A 20,334-nucleotide genomic window follows, 5' to 3' on the forward strand; every position below is an offset into this window, starting at 1 on the left:
ATGTTTTTGGCATATTATATGTTTAGTTAAAGGCTACAATATTTTTGTTTCTGATGTTTGTCTTTTTGATATCAATTAAAAAGATGTATTTTTAAGAATGATATTTGTATTCTCTATATTTGTGGCATTTCTAGTTAAGTATAGGGAGTCAATATTTTTGTTATCAATATTTAATTTCCGATATTTTTCTGTCTCGATATTATATGCACCAATATTATGTCAGTGATCCCATCAAATATAAACTTGTGCATTTTGTATGTATCACAGCAATGCAGAAAGGATTTTAAAAAATGTATTACTTTTTTTTCAATCTGTAAATAGGGAAACCAAAGTGCTATGTCATCTTGATGCAAGCATTTGCTCTGCCAAGAAGATTAGAGTTAAAGTGCTGTGTGATATGCCAACTGACCTACAATCTTTGAAAGTTAAACATTCATTTATTTGCAAACCATGTAAACAGCTCTTGATGATAACGTTTAGGTATCACTACAAATTACTGACAACACAAGACACAGGCCTTGGTTTGCTGGAGCACACAGTGCAGCTTTAGGAAAATGGATACTTATTTCTCCTTTATGGATCTTGGGGGTGGGACCCCCCTTTTATTGGTTTTTATTCTCACCTGCCTGATTTTCATCATGGTCTGGAAATCCACCTACCAGAGAAGTCACTTGCCTCCTGGGCCCATTCCTCTTCCGTTTCTTGGGAACGTGCTTCAATTGGATACCAAAAACATGGTCAAGTCAATTATGAAGGTATGGTTCACAGGCTTGGTGCATTTTTTTTTAAAGAAGCCCTACTAGCTTTACAGCTTCAAAATGTTTGGAAAATGCACTTGACATGTAAGTTTTATTTGTATGTGCTTACACAGTTTAATTTAGTAGTGTGTCCTACAATGCAGCTTCTTGAGTGTAACTTCTTCAGTGCCTAATTGAGGATGCAACTAAACACATTTGTTTCTTGTAATTATGTTTCTCATCACATTTAAAACCCTTTGAAGGCTCCTCTAGTCTATGAGTAATTCAAGGCACCACTAGGGTCCAACATAGGTTGCTTTAAAGTGCAGTGAGAATTGTTTCTTACATTAATGTTCTATTGGGTGGAATCTATTCCACCTTCCAGGTAGGTTTCTATTCCAACCATTTAGTGTAGGGAGGCTGGTGGGCATTTCAGTCAGAGTGTGATTTGTGCAATTAATGTCATAATCTAGAAGAAGGAGCCAACCTGATTGTCCACTGGACAGCTAGCCATATTGCCTTATGTTAAGTAAATCAAACACACAAAAGGTGATGGCACAGGGAACACTGGAGCCACAGCTGCGTAACCCCTTGACCACTTAAACACACATCAAACACATACAAGATGACGGGAGGAATGTTTGCAATAAGTCTAACCACTGGAAATTCCTCAGGGTAACAATCCAACCATGCAAATCTTGTGCCCACCTTTTCCCCAGTTTCCTCAGTTAGGACCCAGCCATATGCAAATCATTCTTGACCTTGCTCTAATTGGAACTTGCATTTACCACTGCAAAAGTCTCTGCCACGAGTGTGTAGAAATCCACAGTTGTAAATCTGGTTCAGAGGGTGGAAGTAGGAGCTCCAAGTCATTGCTTGCCTTGTATTTTTAGGAACACCCTCAACAGCAGCTTTGTGGGCATTCTAAACTTAGCTTCAACCCCTTCCCTACTTGTAAATAGTTGATGATTTAATCAAGTTGAGAACTGAAGTAACTCCTCTTCCAAGGTGGGAAGGGAATAGATCAACCCCAGATTTGGAGGGAGAAGTGCGTGCTTTCCCTAATGCAAAAACATTGGCTTGTAGATTGAAAAATGTGTATTTGAACTGAGGACTCAATGTTCATATTGCAGAATTCTACTGAGGCGGAATGGGGCCCCATTGAACAAGTTATGTTACCTTCCCAGAAATATTCCTGGGTCTTGTGCAGATTTCCCCACGTGCTAGTGGGAAACATTCTGAATATCAAAAGGTTATACATTTGCAACAGTACCAAGGTATACATTTACGGATGCAGATTTACCACTATTTTGGTGAATAGGACACAAGTTTTATTGTACTATTCACTGAAAAAATGAAGCACATCTTTAGGTTCTATTTCTACACAATTCACAGGGAAATCAGAACAGAGCAACACAAAAGAATTCAGTATTGGCCATCGCTTGACTCTGGATCACAAACATCCTCATGCTGATACTAAATCCCGGTTGACAGGGTCACTTAGGGTAATCTTAGCTGCTATGGAGCTCTGTGACATCTGGAGAGAGCGTCACCTAGCGAAGAGATTCATTTCTTGTCACTCCCCAGCATCTGAAACGTTCAGTCGCCTAGATTACTGCTTCCTCTCGGTGGAACTAGCACCTATGGCTGCGGGGATCGCCTATTTGCCTGGATAGCTTTCAGATAATTTGCCTGTTCTGTTGAGTCACGGGGAATCCATGACCACCTGGCAATACCTTTGTGGCACCTTTGGGCAGAAGCATTGACAGACCCCCCCCCTCTTTGTGGCAATGGTCACCAATGCATTACTTTGAAGAAAACTGGGGATCTGCATCTAGCTCAGTGGTCAATTGGGAGGCCATGAAGGTCGGCCTTAGGGGAGTGTGTATCAAGACGTCATATGGGGTTCCACATAATTTGAACAAGATATTAAAATCCAGGAATCCAAACTGGGCAAAATGGAGGTGGCACTTGCCTCTGCTTCTCATACCATGTCAGATTGGTGTGCCACCTGGGAGACCATGTTGGAGGAATGATACAGTTTGGAGAAATTCACACACACACAGCACACTGGCTACCCTTGGAGGGAGATAGAACAGGAGCTCTGCTGGCCCGACTGGTTAGACAGGAGGCATCTTTGACACCTGTACTACAGCTCTGCGGTCAGAACAGAGAGCTAGCATATAAGCAGCACGCGATCAATGAAGTCTTCGTTGCACATCTCAGTTAAGTATTTGCAAAATGAGTGCCCCCCCACCGGAAGATATCCAGGACTTTCTTGCCTCTGTTGAGCTTCCTAGACTAAACCCGGAGGTGGCCGAGTCGTTGAATGCTCTGAAAACCTGGGAGGAAATACTCATGGCAGTCAGGCATCCCAAACCTGTCAAAAGCCCCGGAAGTAGGTGTGCTCTGCCGCTGGTTGATCAACTCCTAGGGGTCCACAACGAAGCACTCAAGGTTAACTCTTTGCCGCCATCCATGTGTGAGGCCTTGGTGGCTATGATCTTGAAACTTGATAAATAATCTTTGCTTGCAGTATCCTACAGGCCAATTTCGCTCCTAAATCTAGACGTGAAAATTCTTAGTGGATTTCTGGTGGCCCACCTCCTACCACACATGCCCCTTCGTATGCATCCAGATCAAGCATGGTTTATCGCACAGCATAGTACCACTCATAACTTGCAATGCTTAGCACACATGTTGCATGCTCTGTGCCTCATGGAGAACGATTATGCCCTGGCACTCTCAGATATAGTACAAGCGTTTGATTCTGAAGACTAGTTTTATATTTGGCAAGTGCTCCAGTGGATTCAATTGGGTCCAGGTTGCATCAACTGGGTCCAATTGCTTTATACTGCTCCATTGGCTAGGATAAGGTCCAGAGGACTGATTTCCACTCCCTTTGGGCTGTGTCGGGGCACCCGTCAGGGATGCCCTCTATCACCACTCTTATTCCCAGTTACCATGGAGACAATAGGTTTATGGTGGATATCTATGGGGGGAGACCAACCATGTTGTCTTTCTTAATGCCGATGATACGTTAGTATATCTCCGACAGCCAGCATATTTGGTGCCTATTCTCCTCAAAGTTAGGCTGATGTTTGGGGATATCTCTGATCTCCGTATTAACCCTGGACAATCTAAACTGATCCCCTTGGGACGACTAATGGGAATACCTGTAAATACGCTACCAAAGGCAGGGTGTCCTTGGGTGACCACTGGGGCTTGATATTTCGGGTTCCAATTGGCCAATACGGCCCAACGTACTTGGATCTAAATATTGGGAGAGTAGTGGACGTAGTCTATGGCTCCATAAGGTTCTGGAAAAAATTACCCCTGTCCCTTATGGGCAGGATAGTGATTGTTAAAAATATAATTTTACTGCACTGTCTAGGCCCTACAGCATTCCTTTTACGCTGTTCCCAGACAATATTTTCAAACATTGGATGTACTGCTAGTGGACTTCCTGTGGTGCTCCAGATGCTGAAGAGGTTTTACATGGCTGCCCAATTACAGCATGCAGTCCACTTGTTAGACAATGAGGATAATTGGGAGAAATGACTCCTGGCAGGCAAATGCCGTGGTCACCCTCTGCCGAATATCCTGATGCTCAGCTCCGGTATTATTGCACCGCTCCCCAAGGTTGTACAACATGTGGCCATCACCTGGGAGAGTTTGGGCAGGTGGCTAAGGTGACATGCCCCTTGGAGGACTTTCTGGGCAATATGACCTTCTTGAACATTGCTGAGTCCATGTCTCTACGGTGCTAGAAAGAGGGATGGTGTCGGTTATTGGCAGATCTATATGCTAAAGGGAGATTCTTAACCCGAGAGGAGGCAGTGACTTCCTTTAATCTGGGATCTGGACAATTTCTCCAATACGAAAAGGTGTTAAGTGTTGCAAGGGAGGTCTGGCTGTCCTTCCCCGAGGAATCCCCAGCACTAATATATTAATGGTGATGTTGTATATGGCCGAAGGGCGCCGGTTGGTATCTGATCTCTATCAGGCTTTACTTGATGACTTACCAGGGGGGGGGGGTTCTACCCATGCAGACGAAGGGGGACCAACTGGTTGGGAAGAGAGGGAATGGATGAAATTCCATGAGCGTGTCCACAATGTGAGTTCTAATGCACATTTTAAACTCCTTCAATACAATTTTGTACACCAGACTTACCTTTCCCCATGAACATTCCATGTGATATACCCTGCCAGTCCAGGAACGTGCCCACGATGTGAGTCATTGGAGACTGATTTTATTCATATGATGTGGTCTTGTTTGTTGCTTACCTCTTACTGAGAAGACATACTTTCTCCCATGGGGGAGCTTCGGGGTGGGTGGCTTCCATGGAAATTCAGCAGATATTGCTTGGTTTACTTCCCTCCCCAAAAATAAGAAACTCCAGATGCTCCGGATACGAGCTGTACAAAGGGCTAGGAAAGCCCTCCATACAATTCGGATTAGGAGGGCTTTACAAGCGAGACGTGCTCCGGGAGTCCGAAATAGAGAGTACGATGCTGCTGTGTGCTTATGGACTCAGTACGCTCGGACTCCATTTGAACTCTAATGGAGCCCATGTACAGGTGCGTACACAGGCTCCCATAGCAGAAAAGGGGTGGGTGGGGAAAAGCATACACCCTGTGGCAGGCACCCTATGGTGCCCGCCAGATTGGGCATGCCAGATTCGGGGGGATCCATGGGCACAGCCCCATGGCAGATTTGGAGGGCCCCAGGTCGAGGGGGGCCTGCTACGGCCCCCCGAAGTATGCTTCCAATAGCTGTTTCATCTCGCTGAGACCAAGTGGAAGCCGCTGTCCAAATCGTGCATTGTACTTGCTCTGTCAGAATACGGCTCCATAACGTGGCACAATTCGGCTACGAATGAGTCATACGGACAGGTTCGGGTTCCAGAAACGATTTGGTCAGCGCATACGCGATCTTCGCATCATACTTGGTCATTCAGAATTGGGAATGAGTCTGTCGGAAACAAGGGCTCCTGTTCGGTTTAGGTAGAACCAAATCCGATTCTGAGCCCTTCCTACCAAGATCAGAATCGGGCCCTAAGTAGGAGATTTGTTCTCTTGGGACTGGTTCTGGCAAAGAGACGCATTGCAATCATGTAGCTTTGGCCTACGCCCCTCTCCTTTGATGCATGGTTGAGAGACATGCGCGAATGGGCGACGGTGGAAGAGGTACGGCTGAAGCATGTCTGGACGAATGAAAAGCTTGACAACGACCTTCAGGCATGGTCCTATATGCTATCTGATTTGCGGGAACCACAGACACTGTTGATGTCTGGGGACGCAGGTGAGGGGGTATATTGCTGACCCCAGTGGGGTGACTATATGATAGATGATGGAAAAAGATGACTGACTAAATATTAAGATACCTAGGGCATATTTATACACTTCATTCTTCTCAACACAATTCTCTGACACAGAGGTAAATTGGGAGGGGTGAGGGGGATAAACTTGTTATATCTTGGCACGGAGTTCCCTGGATAGTGTGGATTGTTTTCTAATTTCCAAACAACAAGACCACAGTGGAACCTACCTGAGTGTCTTCTAGTTCATAGCTGAGTGATGATACATTTATATGCATGAGATTATTGTGGATTTGCCCTCTCTCTCATTCCTGGATATCCTGAGAGTTATTGATTCTCCCACTTGTTGTTTATCTTCATTTTTGTGGGGATGGTGGAGAGGATGGATGGATATTCCAAGATGAACTCCTACTGGACTGTGCTGTATGTAATTCTCTAAATGCCAATAATTTTTTTTTTTAAAACAAACAAAAACCTAAAAGTAATTCTAACATTATTGCACAGACGTTCAGTTCTCTGCAAGTATGAACACCACCAATAATGTTAACGGAGAAAATATTATTCTTGAGTGCATTCATATTGGGCTCTGTATTTTGCCCTTTGACATTTTTAAATACCCACGGTGGAGCTTGACCATTTAAAATGTTTACATTTCCAAATGCTCTGTCGACTTTCACTGGGAAATAAATTCAGCACTTATTTCAATTACGTTCATGCCCAGATGCCATGTCTATTTACCACCTTACCTATTTCTTATACCCCCATTTTGTACACATGATTGTCATTTGATTGCTTTACTTACAATACGCCTCAAATCTATGAAATGGACCATGGAGGCCGATTTGAGTTTGATATAAATGTTTCAGTGGACATCGGGTCAAGGTATGGTCCGAGCCTGTCACCCTCCCTCTTACCCTCTGAAACCTTCTGTGCTGTAACTTACATTATAGGTAGGAAATAAGTACCCAACACGATGTTTCACCTTATAAGGCCCGTAGCTAGTGTTGGATTTTAGTGACTAAAGCAGTGAAAACCAGGAGGTATAATATTAAAAACATCTGTTCTGTTGATACATCATGGCACAGGATGGGGGAGAACACTTTCCTGCGTGTTTTTTCAAGAGTGTCACACAAATCCAGTGTGTGAAACTCTAGGAGCCACCTTTCACCTCTTTACTGTCCAGTGTTTACCCCACCAATGATGATGGTGAGGCCATGAAATGACTACTGTTTCCACCTCACCAAGCTGTAACAAATAATTATCTACACTGTTCACCAACAGCAAATCTAGTAACAGGATCTTGGTTCCTTTCTCTGCTGCTGCTTCCCTAAAGGAAGCTCCTCAAAGGCCCTCCTGTTTTACCTCATCCAGAAGCAAGGGAAAGCCCCGCCCTCATGACATCCGCACAACGCTGCATTGGCATCTGAGGTCTGTGATCAACTTGATGGGGTTGAGGTGTGATGGGGCCAATGTCATTCCCTTATGCCCCTACAAACCCCCTGGTTTATGAAAAACCATCCTAGGGGAAACATTACTGCACCATCTGCATACATATGTGTCCCCTCAAGATATATCAAAAAGCAGTGTGATTTATATAATCTTTAACATATTTATAAAGCTTGCGCCTACACGAAGTTGCTTGGCACTGCGGAACAATGCAGGTAATTACCAAACATGCAGATAAAGAAGCAAGCGCTAGTGCATACATGTAAGCTATCTTATCCTTCATAGAGTATCCTGGGGGCTGGACACCAGTGCACCCTGCACATGCGCAGTGAGTTACCAGTGTATCGCAAATTTACATTGTAAAATAACCTGAGGTACATGGCATCAACAAACATATAAATACCAGAAAATCAAGAAGACAGTGGAACCTTCTAAGTATCAGCACCTAACCTATAATTACTCTAATAGTAAAGTTCCCTTTCTACCATCCTAGGGAAATGTGTGCACTGGTTGGCACCCACCATCACAGTGCTAGTTCCTGCAGGAACTCAACAATATAAACAAAAGCACAGGTGCACCACAGAATGCCAACAATAAAACAAGTTCAAATGCAAATGATAACATGAAAAAGGTTCCTCAGTTTTGATTTCTTTATTCCGTTGTGTAGTAGAAAAAACAGTATGGCAGATGGCCCGACGCATTTTGTCCCAACTTGGGACTTCTACAGGGCAATTTAGAAGTAATACGTCATGTATCCATAGATGGCAGAGACTCTAATAGAAGTGCGCTATACATCGACCTGGAGTACTCCATGTGAATATATGAAGAAAAGGTCCAGTGTTCTCAAAAGGAGGATATGTGATGAATGGAACTTGCAGACAGATAAGTCCTTTGAAGATGATTGTTCCAGTGTTGCTTCACATGGGACCTGTAGTTATATAGGTCCCAATATTGCCAAGTGAGCACCATCACAAGCCCCCATATTATGAAATGAAAAGAAATAGAACATTTAATATAGCACACAGCTACTCAAACTATAGTGTCCTGGTGCGAAAACAGCGAGAAGAGTTTTGGAAGTTACGTACGGGTTTGTTTTTAAAAAGCCAGGATTTAAGGTTCTTTCTGAAATTCATCAGGTCTGTGGTTAGTCTTAGAGGTTCTGGAAGACTGTTCCACATCCTTGTGCCACGGAAAACTAACGATCTTCCCCCAAAGCATGCATAGCGTATTTTGGGCACTTGGGCAAGGGTAGTCTTTGTGGATCTTAGGGATCTCGTTGGAATGTAGCAGTTAACACATGTATTCAGGTAGCCGGCTACTAAGCAGTAGAAAGCTTTAAAAAAGATGACCATCAATTTGAAGTAGATCCATTCCTTCATACGAAGCCAATGCAGAGACCTTAGAATAGGGGTCAGAGTTGATCTGGGTTTGGGCCTCACGATCACTATGGCCGCTGCGTTTTGCACCACTTGCAGGTGCTGGATGAGATATTTGGGTAAACCAAAGTACAAACTGTTGACATAGTCAATTTTAGATGTCACCGGGGCTTGCACCACAATCTTTCTACTGTCTGGTGTTAGCAGCGGAAGACAATTTTTAACAAGCAGAGTATGCACCTGTTACATTTCGGATCTGAGAGCGCATAGAGATAATATTGTTGATGACAATACCTACGTTCTTGACTTTCTCCTTAGCTGTAGGCGGAGGTGGCAGGTCTTTTGGATACCAGGTGCTCCAGTTGTATTTTTCGGGAAACAACCTTTACATTGCGGTCATTAGACCGTGAGGCCTTTACAGCGATGTCATTACAACAACCACGTTGTTACAACGCAATGCATTACTACACAAGTCATTACATCGACCTGCAGTAGATGGCGCTCTAACATAAGGAATAGTATAATTTACTATTCCAACACCTTCCCTACTGTTGCGTAGGCTGGAGTTGGAATTGTAAATGATACATTCCTTATGTCACAGCGCCATCTACTGCAAGTCGATGTAATAACTTGCATAGTAATGGCATCGCGTTGTAACAATTTGGACGTTGTAACGACAGTATTGTTACCTACCACGTAGTAAAAGTACGTGTTGTAACATGCTATATTCTACGTTTCAGGTTTCCAAAGAAGACGACTTCTATTTTTGCCCGGGTTACACTACAGCTGATTTATCTTTAGCCAATTGAAGATCCTTATGAAGAAGGACCTAAGCTTTGCGCCGTCAAAGTCAATTCCTTTGTCACAGTTAAACTCATCTAACTGGGAAATTGGTAGGGCGGAGCTTTAGTGCTCCTATGGAGTAGCCGCCAACTCACCTAAGTATAATTTGGGTGTCATAGGCACAAAACATATAGGATAGCTGATGATTGTTAATAATTTGCACAAGGGCGTCACATAGAGATGAAAAAGCATTGGACTACATACTGAGGTACATTGCAGTGTAGATACTTTGGAGAGTTAGCAAATCATCTCTGACTGCCAATAGTAGTAATCATATTTACTTAGGGGTAAAACCCAATAAAACATAAGAATATACACAATACAAGTTTTCAAAATGTTTGAAAATCAACAAAATGTACAACCGCATAAAATGTTCTGATGCGTTGCAAAGTCAATTCACTAGTGAAAATGGAGCTGACGGTTCCTACTCAGTCAGAATGAATGTAAAAATGTACTCACTCCAAGTACAATTAATTTGCTACAATCTTATTCGAAAACTCTTAGCACTCTAATATAGTGTCAACCGCAAGTTAATACATAAGGGTCTTATCCATTATGTCCTTGCTTCCTAATAGGCCTGGCAAACAAATAAAATGTGTTCGTCAGTTTCAGGTGCAGATAAACACATATTACATGTAACAAAATCAATGCTGCCCAAGTACCACTTTCAAATTAAATCATTAATGTGCAGTGTGCCAAACCTAAACTTTGTACACAAGCACCTTGCATAAGGTGGATAAATGTCTTTCATAAAAAAGCTAAAATTTGGGACCGGTTTAGGGCCTTATGTAAAAAGCACTTACTCACAAAGCAGTCTCTTTGTTTGTACATCAACAGTAAGCATGGGCGGAAAATCCGTTCCGCTCGCGGATTTTGCGGATTTTCGGTAAATTCGCGATCCGTGAACGCTCGCGAATTTACAAAAAATCCACAAATTTGCACACAGCGGATTTTTTTTTCTTGGTGATACAATTTTGCGGCGTAAGTTTGCAATTGCAAACATGTAGGTGCGGCGGGCAGCAACAATCTCGCACTCGCAAAATTACAAAATTTGCAATTCTGCACAAGAAATCCACTAGCAAGCAGCATAGACCTTCTGAAAATGATGATTTTTATCAGAATAACTCCTCAGGTTGACATTTGCCTGCCCTTTTTTGGATTTGAGGCCTTTTGACTTTCTTTGGATCACTTTTGGATTAGAAATCAACTTTCACAAGTAAGTTTGTTTGGGGCATTACATTTGCTGTTCTGCAGAAAAATGAGTTTTGCTAAACTGAAAGCACTCAGCAGGTGCAAAAGTTCAAATTCATCATTAGTAACCATTCCCTCCAGTGCTTCCTGACTGGGGCCCCTCCAGAGTTCAGTTGCTAGTTGCAACAACTGTATGACCCTGCTCTGACCCTCACAGCCGGATCATAGAATAGCTACAAGTAGGCCACAAAGGTCCTGGAAAAAGAAAATTGCACTGCAACAGAAAGCAAATTACAGATAAGGAAGCAGGTGCCACACTGGAATTTTAAAACAGTGACACATTAATAAATCAACCCCAAATTCATTCATGTCAGTTGAAGCAGGGCAGGTGTGCTTGCTTTTTCCCCCCATAATCTACAGTGATGATGATGAACCAGAGGGTGGCATTGATGTACCAGAGGGTGGCATGGGTAAAACAGAGGGTGGCAGTGTTGAAACAGAGGGTGCTGTGAACCTGTGATGATGAACCAGACGTAGAAACAACATAGTCGCGACCTTTGCGTGCCGACAAGTAAGTTCGCAATCGCGAACTGGTACAAAATCCTCGCGAACTGGCAGAAACCCTTGCGAACACTATAAAAACAAAATAATCCGCAAATTCGCGAGAATTCGTGGATTTTGCGGATTGCCAGTTCGCAAATACGCAAATTCGCGAACGCCAGATTCGCAAAATTCGCCCATGCTTAATCAACAGGTTTGTGACCCAGGGCTTCTTTTGTGATGTGGTTGATGTGCTGATTTGTCCCAATACAAAGTTGTCTTTAGTGGGATTTGCAGAGTTTTGCCACATTAAGATTAACGAAGCATGATTCCTTTTGAGAATCCTAAAGAAAAAGCAGGAAGTGAAGGAATGGAACAGTCTTCAAACAGCAGTACGCTGCATTCCAAATTTCAAAATGTCATTTTATTCATCCTTATGATATATGTTTTGTGAGTTAACAAATATACTTCTTTAAAATGAAAAAATTGGATCAATGACTGGCCAAACACGAAATTGAGTTAATTCTATTGTATACATAATTTAATTTTTAACTGACCACACAAATGTTGTACAGCAAAAGCTGGACAACTGGAATTCTCTTTATGTAACTGTTTTTAAGGTGCGAGGATCAGAAATCATAGGCATATCACATATATAGTGGTACCTTTTTCCATGAAAAGTATTCTGCTCTAACTCAGTCCCTGTGAAAATTAGTCTTATTGGTATTCTTCTCCATACTTATTCTACTTACAACACTCTCTAGGGTTGAGTAATTTGAAAAAACCTGGAACCATATTGCTTCTTGTTATTTTTGATACAAAATGTTTTTTTAATAAATGTAACTACATTTTGCCAAGCTTATTGCGAAAATAGGAAGCATCGGTTTTGTTTCCTATAAAAAATTGCCCTCTTCTTCACACTTTCATATACAAATAACGAAGAAAACCTTGCTCATAAAATACAGTACCTGTAACTTAATCTATTTCAAATATGTCAGTACCCGCTTCAATCAAGACATTTGTTGAGCAGCCCATGCTCTCACTCCCATTACATTACCTAAGTGCATACTGGGTTCTATGCCAGGCAGAGTTAAGTAGGGTGTGCTTGGAGTATGATTACAACTTAAAGAAATCTCTGATTTGCTATTTCGCCCTCACTGTGATAATAAGGATATTGTTTTATGTTAGAATGCCCCTGGGACGAAGATGGCTGTAGGAAGAACAAAGGCCATTAAATGTTTTTGGCTGGTCTTTGTGGGACTCAGTAAAGTATTCTGGATATGTTTCATGAGCTAGGTTTTCTGACTGGACTGGGAAGCAGTTTCTCCAGTCAAGTTGGAAATGGCCAGAAACGAACCCTTCTGACAGTGTTTTCTATTTATTTTACTCACAACCCAATATGTGAAAAAGGTGTGCTTATATTTAGTGTGTAACTGCATAATAAATACCACAATCCAACAGTACTGTGAGAGAGTCACCCTTATCTGCCTTGCATGGTCTGCTGGTCTTCTGCTTCAGAGATCTTGGTAAGGAATCTGGCATGCTTCAGATTCCTTGCTAGCTGCACACTGACGCCCTCTTATAAGATTCCATCACACAGGAGATGAACACTAAGAGCCTGATTACAATGAGGGTAGGAGGCTTTCCGAGTCTTATTGCAGTTTCAGGTTTGACTGCCGCATTACAATGCAGGCAGTCGAAACTTAAACCAGCCGGTCATTCTGGCTGGATTCTGATGGGCTCAAAGAGCCAGTTGGCCAGTCAGAGACTGGCAAGTAACCCCAATTGACGGAGCCTATGCTGTTGGGATTATAACGTCGGTTTCTGACAGGTTTTTCATGTCAGACTTTTCGACATGGGAAGCTTGTCGGTAAGCGACATTGGATGCTCCTAGTAGGGCCCCCTTCACTCTGCAGCCACTGGTTGGGGGCCTAGGGGCAATTCCTGAACCGTGTGGCAGGCACCCTGAGGTGCAGATCAATTCCTGCATCTTGTGGCAGGCACTGCCTGCCACACGGTGCAGGGATTCACACAAACTTGTGCTATGGCCAGTTTAAGGCCCCAGCAGAAGCTCCAATAGGGAAATGGTAGTTTTCGACCACACAACATGCAGTTGCATTGTAATTAGGTAATCGACCCGCAGACCAATGGTCGGGTGGTTCTCATACCAACACAGCGTCCGCCGACATCGTAATAAGACCCTAAATAAGGAACTGCAGCTGGGTGTAATGGTGGCAGCGGTTTGCTGCCAAAGAACAAAACACATACTGTTAGGAGGGCAATGGCCTTAGATAATGCTGTTGGATCAACTAGTTAGTTCTGACTTGTCCTTCTCTAGCTTTCAAGAAAGAAAGCATATTTTGCATTGATAAAGCTCCCAGGAGCCCTAGAGTCTGTCATTGAAGTAGTTTTTCTTTGAACGGCTGACACAGCTACCATCCCGCTTAACAGATTACCATGTACTTACACAACAACAGGGCTGGATGTAAGTCTATGGCTCGATTTAGTAGAATTAGCTAACTTAAAGCAATAAACAGAAATGCACAAACCCCAGCAACATGGGTTTCTCACCCACACAATAGAGCTTCATATAAGGGGCTATCTAGAATCTTAAAAGTTTATCACAGTCTCTCCATCAGAAAGAGAGCCCCTCTGTCTCATCCTCATTCCAGATCAGCAGTTCCACAGCAGTGTAAATTGACTGATGATCTCTGAGACTCCAGAACCTACTCCTTAATCTTTAAAGAATTCACTACCCAAATGCCTCACAAAAAAGAACCAAAAAGAAACAAAGTCAGCATGAACCTGAAGGCTACACAAAAGCAGCACTGTTGGTGTGTCTCTTTAAAGTGATTCAGACTCTCATTTCCATTTTAGATAGCTCATAAACAATATAAAGTTTCCTTGTAACATTACAGACTTTTTAAACCACAAGAACAACCACTCAACATGAAAGAAAACTGTTATTTATTTCATGAACATCTAGCATGGCATGCTTGCAATTTGCCAAATAATCACGGTTCAATATTTGGGACATTATTGATTCATTTCATCTTAATATTTTTCCATAGCTCAGTGAAAAGTATGGCAAAGTCTTTATGATCCATGTTGGTTCTCGGCCAATGCTTGTGCTTTGCGGTTATGAGGCGGTGAAAGAAGCTCTGGTGGACCAGGCAGATGACTTTAGTGGACGTGGATACTTTCCAATTTTCAATATGCTCACCAAAGGATATGGTAAATAATGAATACTTTTCTCTCATCAAACAGAATATACAGAAAAGTGCATCACTTCTTTTGACAATGAAGCTGTTACAATGTCTTGGAAAGCTACACCCCTTTTTCAAATACTGTATTATGTATTTATCGTATCACTTATTTATTTAATTTTGTTCTATTGTTATCAAATGCTTCATCTAGACAACTTGTTACACAAAATATGTGTAGCTAAATGAGATAAATGTTTATTGGCTGATACAAGTGTGTTAGCCTGCCTAATTTCGAATGATAGAGATAAAGGTGGATTTCCTTCCTTATGTTAATATAATGTTTCAGTTATTGGTTATATCCATATTATCTGTATTTGTAATTGCAACTTAGAAATTTGCTCACTACTCTTTACGAGGCATTAATGTACTTCATGCAGAGCAGCATGCTGCTCGGGAACACAAGGTTACTAGTTAGTCAAGTGTTATGTGTAACTGCTGGTTTTGGGATTAGTCTTGTGTGTTAAGGCAAACTACTTAATGCTTTCACTCCAGTTACTTTGTGGAAGATTAGACCAATGGGAGTTGCGTGTTTTCATTGGGGGGAGGTGGTGTCAGTGCAGATGTTTGGAGGGGTTGATAAATGAGCTAGAGGACATTAGATGTTGTTAGGTTGCAAGGGTATGACTTTTAAGGTTGTGATATTCAAGATGACTAGTGGGAAAATTGCAGAGATTTAGAGATAAAAGCAAACGGTTGTGTGATAGAACAATGTATGCCTGACACACGCGTTCTCAACCACAACTGCATCTTTACCACAAATCCTTTTACCACGCATGGCTTTACCACGCAATTATGTGGTAAAGACATGATAGGTAAAGGAACATGTGTGATAAAGATAAAACTCCTGCCCCTCTGCCCTAAGCCCTGAAATTCAGCCCTTCTGTGGTCTATTCTACCAGCTCCAGTACTATAAACTTCCCCATCCCCTCTCCTGAACCTTAATACTCGACCCTCCCACCCCTAAAAATTACTTTGACCACAGCCTCCCTCCATGGGCACTAACTCCAGGCCCCAAACCCTAAAACCTACCCTACTTCCCTCCTGCCCAGCCCAACTGCCCCTTGACCTGAAAACTACGCCAATCCTGTCTTCTGCCCTGAACCCCAAAAGATCAGCCCCCTAAAAAGTACTCCAACACCAGCCCCCCCTCCCTGAGCCCAAAAACCAGCCCCCACCCCCTATAATCTACCCCACCAAGCTCCTGCCCCAGCCCAGCTGTCCCTTTGCCTGTAAACGGCCCTTTTCCTGTCCCCTGCCCTAAGACCTAAAACAACCTGACCCCCTGGCCTTGAGACCTACCTGACCCCCGCCTCCAAAACTACCCCGACTTTCCAGCCCCGAAAACTACCCCCATCCAAACAAACTACCCCCACCCCGTCCCCTGTCTGAGCCCTAAAACTCCCGACCTCCTTCAAGCCCTGAAAACTACTTCTCAACCCCTACAAACTACCCCCACCCACCCAAAACCTCACTTACCTCACTGATTCGACCTGCTCTTTCCTCCATCTGCTTCTTGATGTTGTGTCGAGCTGCAGCTAGCAACTAGACAGCGAATATGCCTTAACCACATATCTGCATGGTTAAGGCATATGTGTAGTTCATGCAAGAATGGTTACACTTGTGATGTCAGAACACATGTAGCTGAGACTGCGGTTTTCCAACTGTTTCCCAAGGGATAGGAAAAGAAGGAGATGGTCATTTTGAGGAAAAATGGAGAGGCGACAATCAGAATGCTTAAATAAAGCATCAGTTTTTCATGCCGCAGTCAAAAAATATAGAGAATGCTTTTTTGAAACACAGCATGCAGTTTGAGGATGCAAGACTCAAGACAGAAGCAACGGAAGCAACATTATTTGCACGTGAAGGTAAATTCTCTGTGTGGTACTTTGGAAAGTCTCTGACATGCGGGGCTATCGCTAGACCACCACTTCAGCAAGGACAGCTGTTCTACTTTGATGTTGGAAACTTGAAATAATATCTTGGAGCTTCTCTTCTATGAACCTCAACATATGCAAAGAAGCACCTGCCTGAGTCGCAGATATGTTGAGGTTGGCAGAAAAGAACATGATGGCTGCCCTCTGGAAACTGGTGTTTCATGTAATTGGCTTGAATAATGTTGTCAACAAAGAACACACAGAAGCCTCCGATTCACAAGACGTATTCCATGATCAAGCCCAACTGACTCCATGCCATTTCAAGAGTTATTTACATCAATTTAGAAAACGGTGAACCTGGCACAATACACAGATATAGGTTTCGCAGACAAAAACCAGCAACTCCTCCTTAAGGAATCTCAGTTGAAACATATTTCTTCCAAATTGAAAATTTCATATTTGCCCAGTAATGCTTTGGATCACACTCATTTCACTGTTCCTAGCCTACCAACACTTGGAAGCAGATGTAGCTAGAGGATGATGCCAAATTGCATGTGGGGTAGGGTTGGAAGGCCCAGCACCTCACTTATTGGTGCCAGCTGATTATGGCCAGTATTCAAGACTATAACCCAGACTGATCAGAATCATTCATATAGACACTGTTCTAGTTACCCTGTATCTGCACTTTGGGCAAATAAAAAAACTTTCCTGATAGCATGGCTATGTGGGAGTAACAAACAGCACAGCTACATTCATTTACAAACACAAATTACAAAAAAAAGTTGTGACATAGCTCTCACTCAGAAAACTCTTCAATCCACTGAGACAAATAAGCTGTAATGCGATTGGGTAAGAAAAATAATTGGTAAGAACTACATAATGTAAAGAATTCCTTCCAAGAACACTGCACAAATCTTTTTTGAAAATGTGGAGTAGCAATACTCATCTGAAAATTGCTCCCACACACTATCTTCTCAAATTGTGTGGGCCTCCAAAATGTAAACAGCAAGACAGACACTAATACAAAGTTCAATCTACACATCCATTTCTAGCAAGGTTAGATGCATAACAAAACCCTATAGACGATTTACGGAATTTGTCAACACTTTGACTATGGTGTGTGGAGACTTGAACTTAGATTACCAATTTGACCATTACACTGAACTGATGCAATTATGATGATCGAGCAATGCTGAAAGACTTAGGGTCAGATGTACAACCCACTAATTTGTGACTTGCAAATTGCGTTACATTTATGACTTGCAAATTAGGATGTATAACCGTGTCTCAGACACTGTTAGCGATTCATAATGGGGTCGCAAATTGCATACCTCATGAATAATAATCAGGCTGTCACAGTTTTTGACCCCATTAGGAATGGCTAGCACTCCTAGGGATGGTGGCCTGCTGGGGTCAGCAGACCACCATGTCTGGGACTGCTTTTTAATAAAGACGTTTTTCTTTTCAATGCAGCCCATTTTCCTTAAAGGAAAACAGGATGCATTAAAAAAAAATTAAACCTTTCTGATTAATTTTTTTTAAGAGCAAGCAGTGGTCCCTGGGACCATTGCCTGCTCTTAAAAATATTTTCTCACATACTCACAAAGGAGAAGTAGGTGGTAAACTGCAAGTGTTTTGCAGCCGCAATTGCAGTGGCAAAACAATTGTACATGGCATGGTGACTCGCTATCAGGTGGGGAAGCCAAAGAAAAGAAGAAATATGCTGGCAATACAGACTTTAACCAAACATTGTCTCTTTAACAGTGGGATATAAATCAAGCCCCACTTCCAAGAGAATGTATCAAAGCTGAGAGGTTTACTCTGAATGCCCTATATACCACTGTTCGGAGAAAGCACTTTCCAAATTCTAGCAGCAACCTTATCAACATGGACTAAAGCTAGGCAGAAAGCTTCTCTTCCAATTGCAGCAGAGAGTAGGCCACCAAGCCACCTGGTAATACAGAATGCCGATTGCAGTCTTTTGATTAATTCTGAATACATTATTGAAGCCTTTGTCAAGCTCTAGAAATCTCTGTATGACTCTGTCTGAATGAAATTTCTCCCTCCTCGACTACCAAGGAAGAGAGGTTATACAAGATCTTATTTGCCCTGGCAGAATCAAAAGACCAATCCAACAAAATACTGGCATTTTCCCTGGGTTCCCAAAAATGTATTTGGCATGGGGAAGTTGAGATATCTGTTTTGGACCACAGATGGGTTTGGACTGGGTTGTGATTTTATAGCCAAAGTCAAATGGATATATCAATTTCCAAAGGCCCTGATAACTGCAGCGGGTTTGTCTCCCACCTCATTAGAATTGAATGCGTGACAAGACAGGGCTCTCTTCAGGCTTTCCCATTGATTTCTGATTCTTGAACCCCCGGTGTGAGTGGTCTGTTTTCCTTCGACTCAAACATGTTCACAGTTTCTACTGAACTAAGTAACCATAATTAGATTTTTCTTATTTTGGCAGAGATTACATATTTATCTCAAATAAAATCAAACCAAAGGAATCTTTATGAAGATAATAATATCTATAAAAGAATTGCACAGTTAAAATTTACAAAAGATCTTAATAAAGATTGTATACAAAACCCATAAAAATGACCTCATAACGTGAACAGATAGGTCCACGTTACACAGGACACAACATACCATGCTAGGTGTCACCTTAATGGCCATCAAGTTAAAGGGCAATATCAAAAACATCAGAGGAGGGATATTTATGGACTATTCATTTTCATATCTTAACACGTCCAGGAATAGCAGCTGTTTCCTTCTTTGGATGGCATAAAAACATAGACAAAAACCTGATAGTGCAGTTTCACATTATTAGGATTATGGATATAATTAAGAGCCTCTTTATAATAAAAAAATTTTCCTTTTAAAAAGAATGGCTGCAGCATTTTTTTCCTCAGATAACTAAAAAAGTTACAAAAAAGTAAAAAATGCAATGTAGTTTGGTTGGACGTGCCATCACATAAGCATTTGAGTAACGCTTGGGAACAAAAGCCCATCTCGGGGAAAGCAACCAAAATGTTCAATATGCCTATTCGCAGTCTTGCTAAAGAAAATCTGTGTTGAATATTTGGTACTGCTATGAGTTAAGTTTTAGCATTTGATTGTAAGTGGTCTGAGAGGTACATTGACACCGTCGGTTTAACACTCTCTCTTTTCTATATTGGCCATCCTTTTCCTCATCAAAACCTATTTTACATCTTTCTTACTAGATTGTAGTATTTCCTCTGGCTCATCAATGCTCAATTTCCCAACCACCTTCTTTAGTAAACTATTTACATAAGCCAAACAAGGTATTTGTGCTCTACGTTCCAGAGTAACAGTCTGTTATTATATCTTTGGTGAATTTAGTGCCATCTTTACTCCATATATACCAGAGTGTGATGGGGCTTGTCTGCAAGCCGTCTTCTAATCAGGGGACTCCTAATTCATTCGGAGCATTACAGGAGGAGTTTGAATGGGGCACTGCTAATAATCTGCATAAGAAAAGGTTTTCCTGTTTCTGCAACAATTTACAATTTGCCGCTCCCTACAATGAGGCTCCATAATTGACACTTGGAATACATTTGCTTCTATATATGGTCAACAGCTCTCTATTGGGCTTATTACCAATTGTTGATGCAAACCTAAAAAAAACCTCTGAAGATCTAAAGAATTTCAGTGTTTCTGCATTTACATGATCATTGGTCATTACTAGAGAACTTCATACCTAGATATGTAAA

At 42.0% G+C, this 20,334-nt stretch overlaps 1 protein-coding gene across 2 annotated transcripts in view; it reads left to right on the top strand.

Annotated features, from left to right (window-relative positions):
- Positions 1-462: 462 nt before the first annotated feature.
- The window catches only part of LOC147691984 (cytochrome P450 2G1-like), a 339,761-nt gene continuing 319,889 nt past the window's right edge, over positions 463-20,334 (top strand). Inside the window, exons 1-2 of one of the 2 annotated variants that reach the window (XR_015299981.1) lie at positions 463-755; positions 14,526-14,688. Coding sequence is in view for 1 of the 2 variants with exons in the window: in XM_086938274.1 (XP_086794400.1) it covers positions 555-755; positions 14,526-14,688 (364 nt within the window). In the remaining variant the exon portion in view is untranslated. The remainder of the gene's footprint in view (positions 756-14,525; positions 14,689-20,334) is intronic. The other variant, XM_086938274.1, reaches the window with a different exon arrangement.

The sequence above is a fragment of the Lissotriton vulgaris genome, chromosome 9, assembly GCF_964263255.1.
Source record: "Lissotriton vulgaris chromosome 9, aLisVul1.2, whole genome shotgun sequence".
NCBI classification, from domain to species: Eukaryota; Metazoa; Chordata; class Amphibia; order Caudata; family Salamandridae; genus Lissotriton; species Lissotriton vulgaris.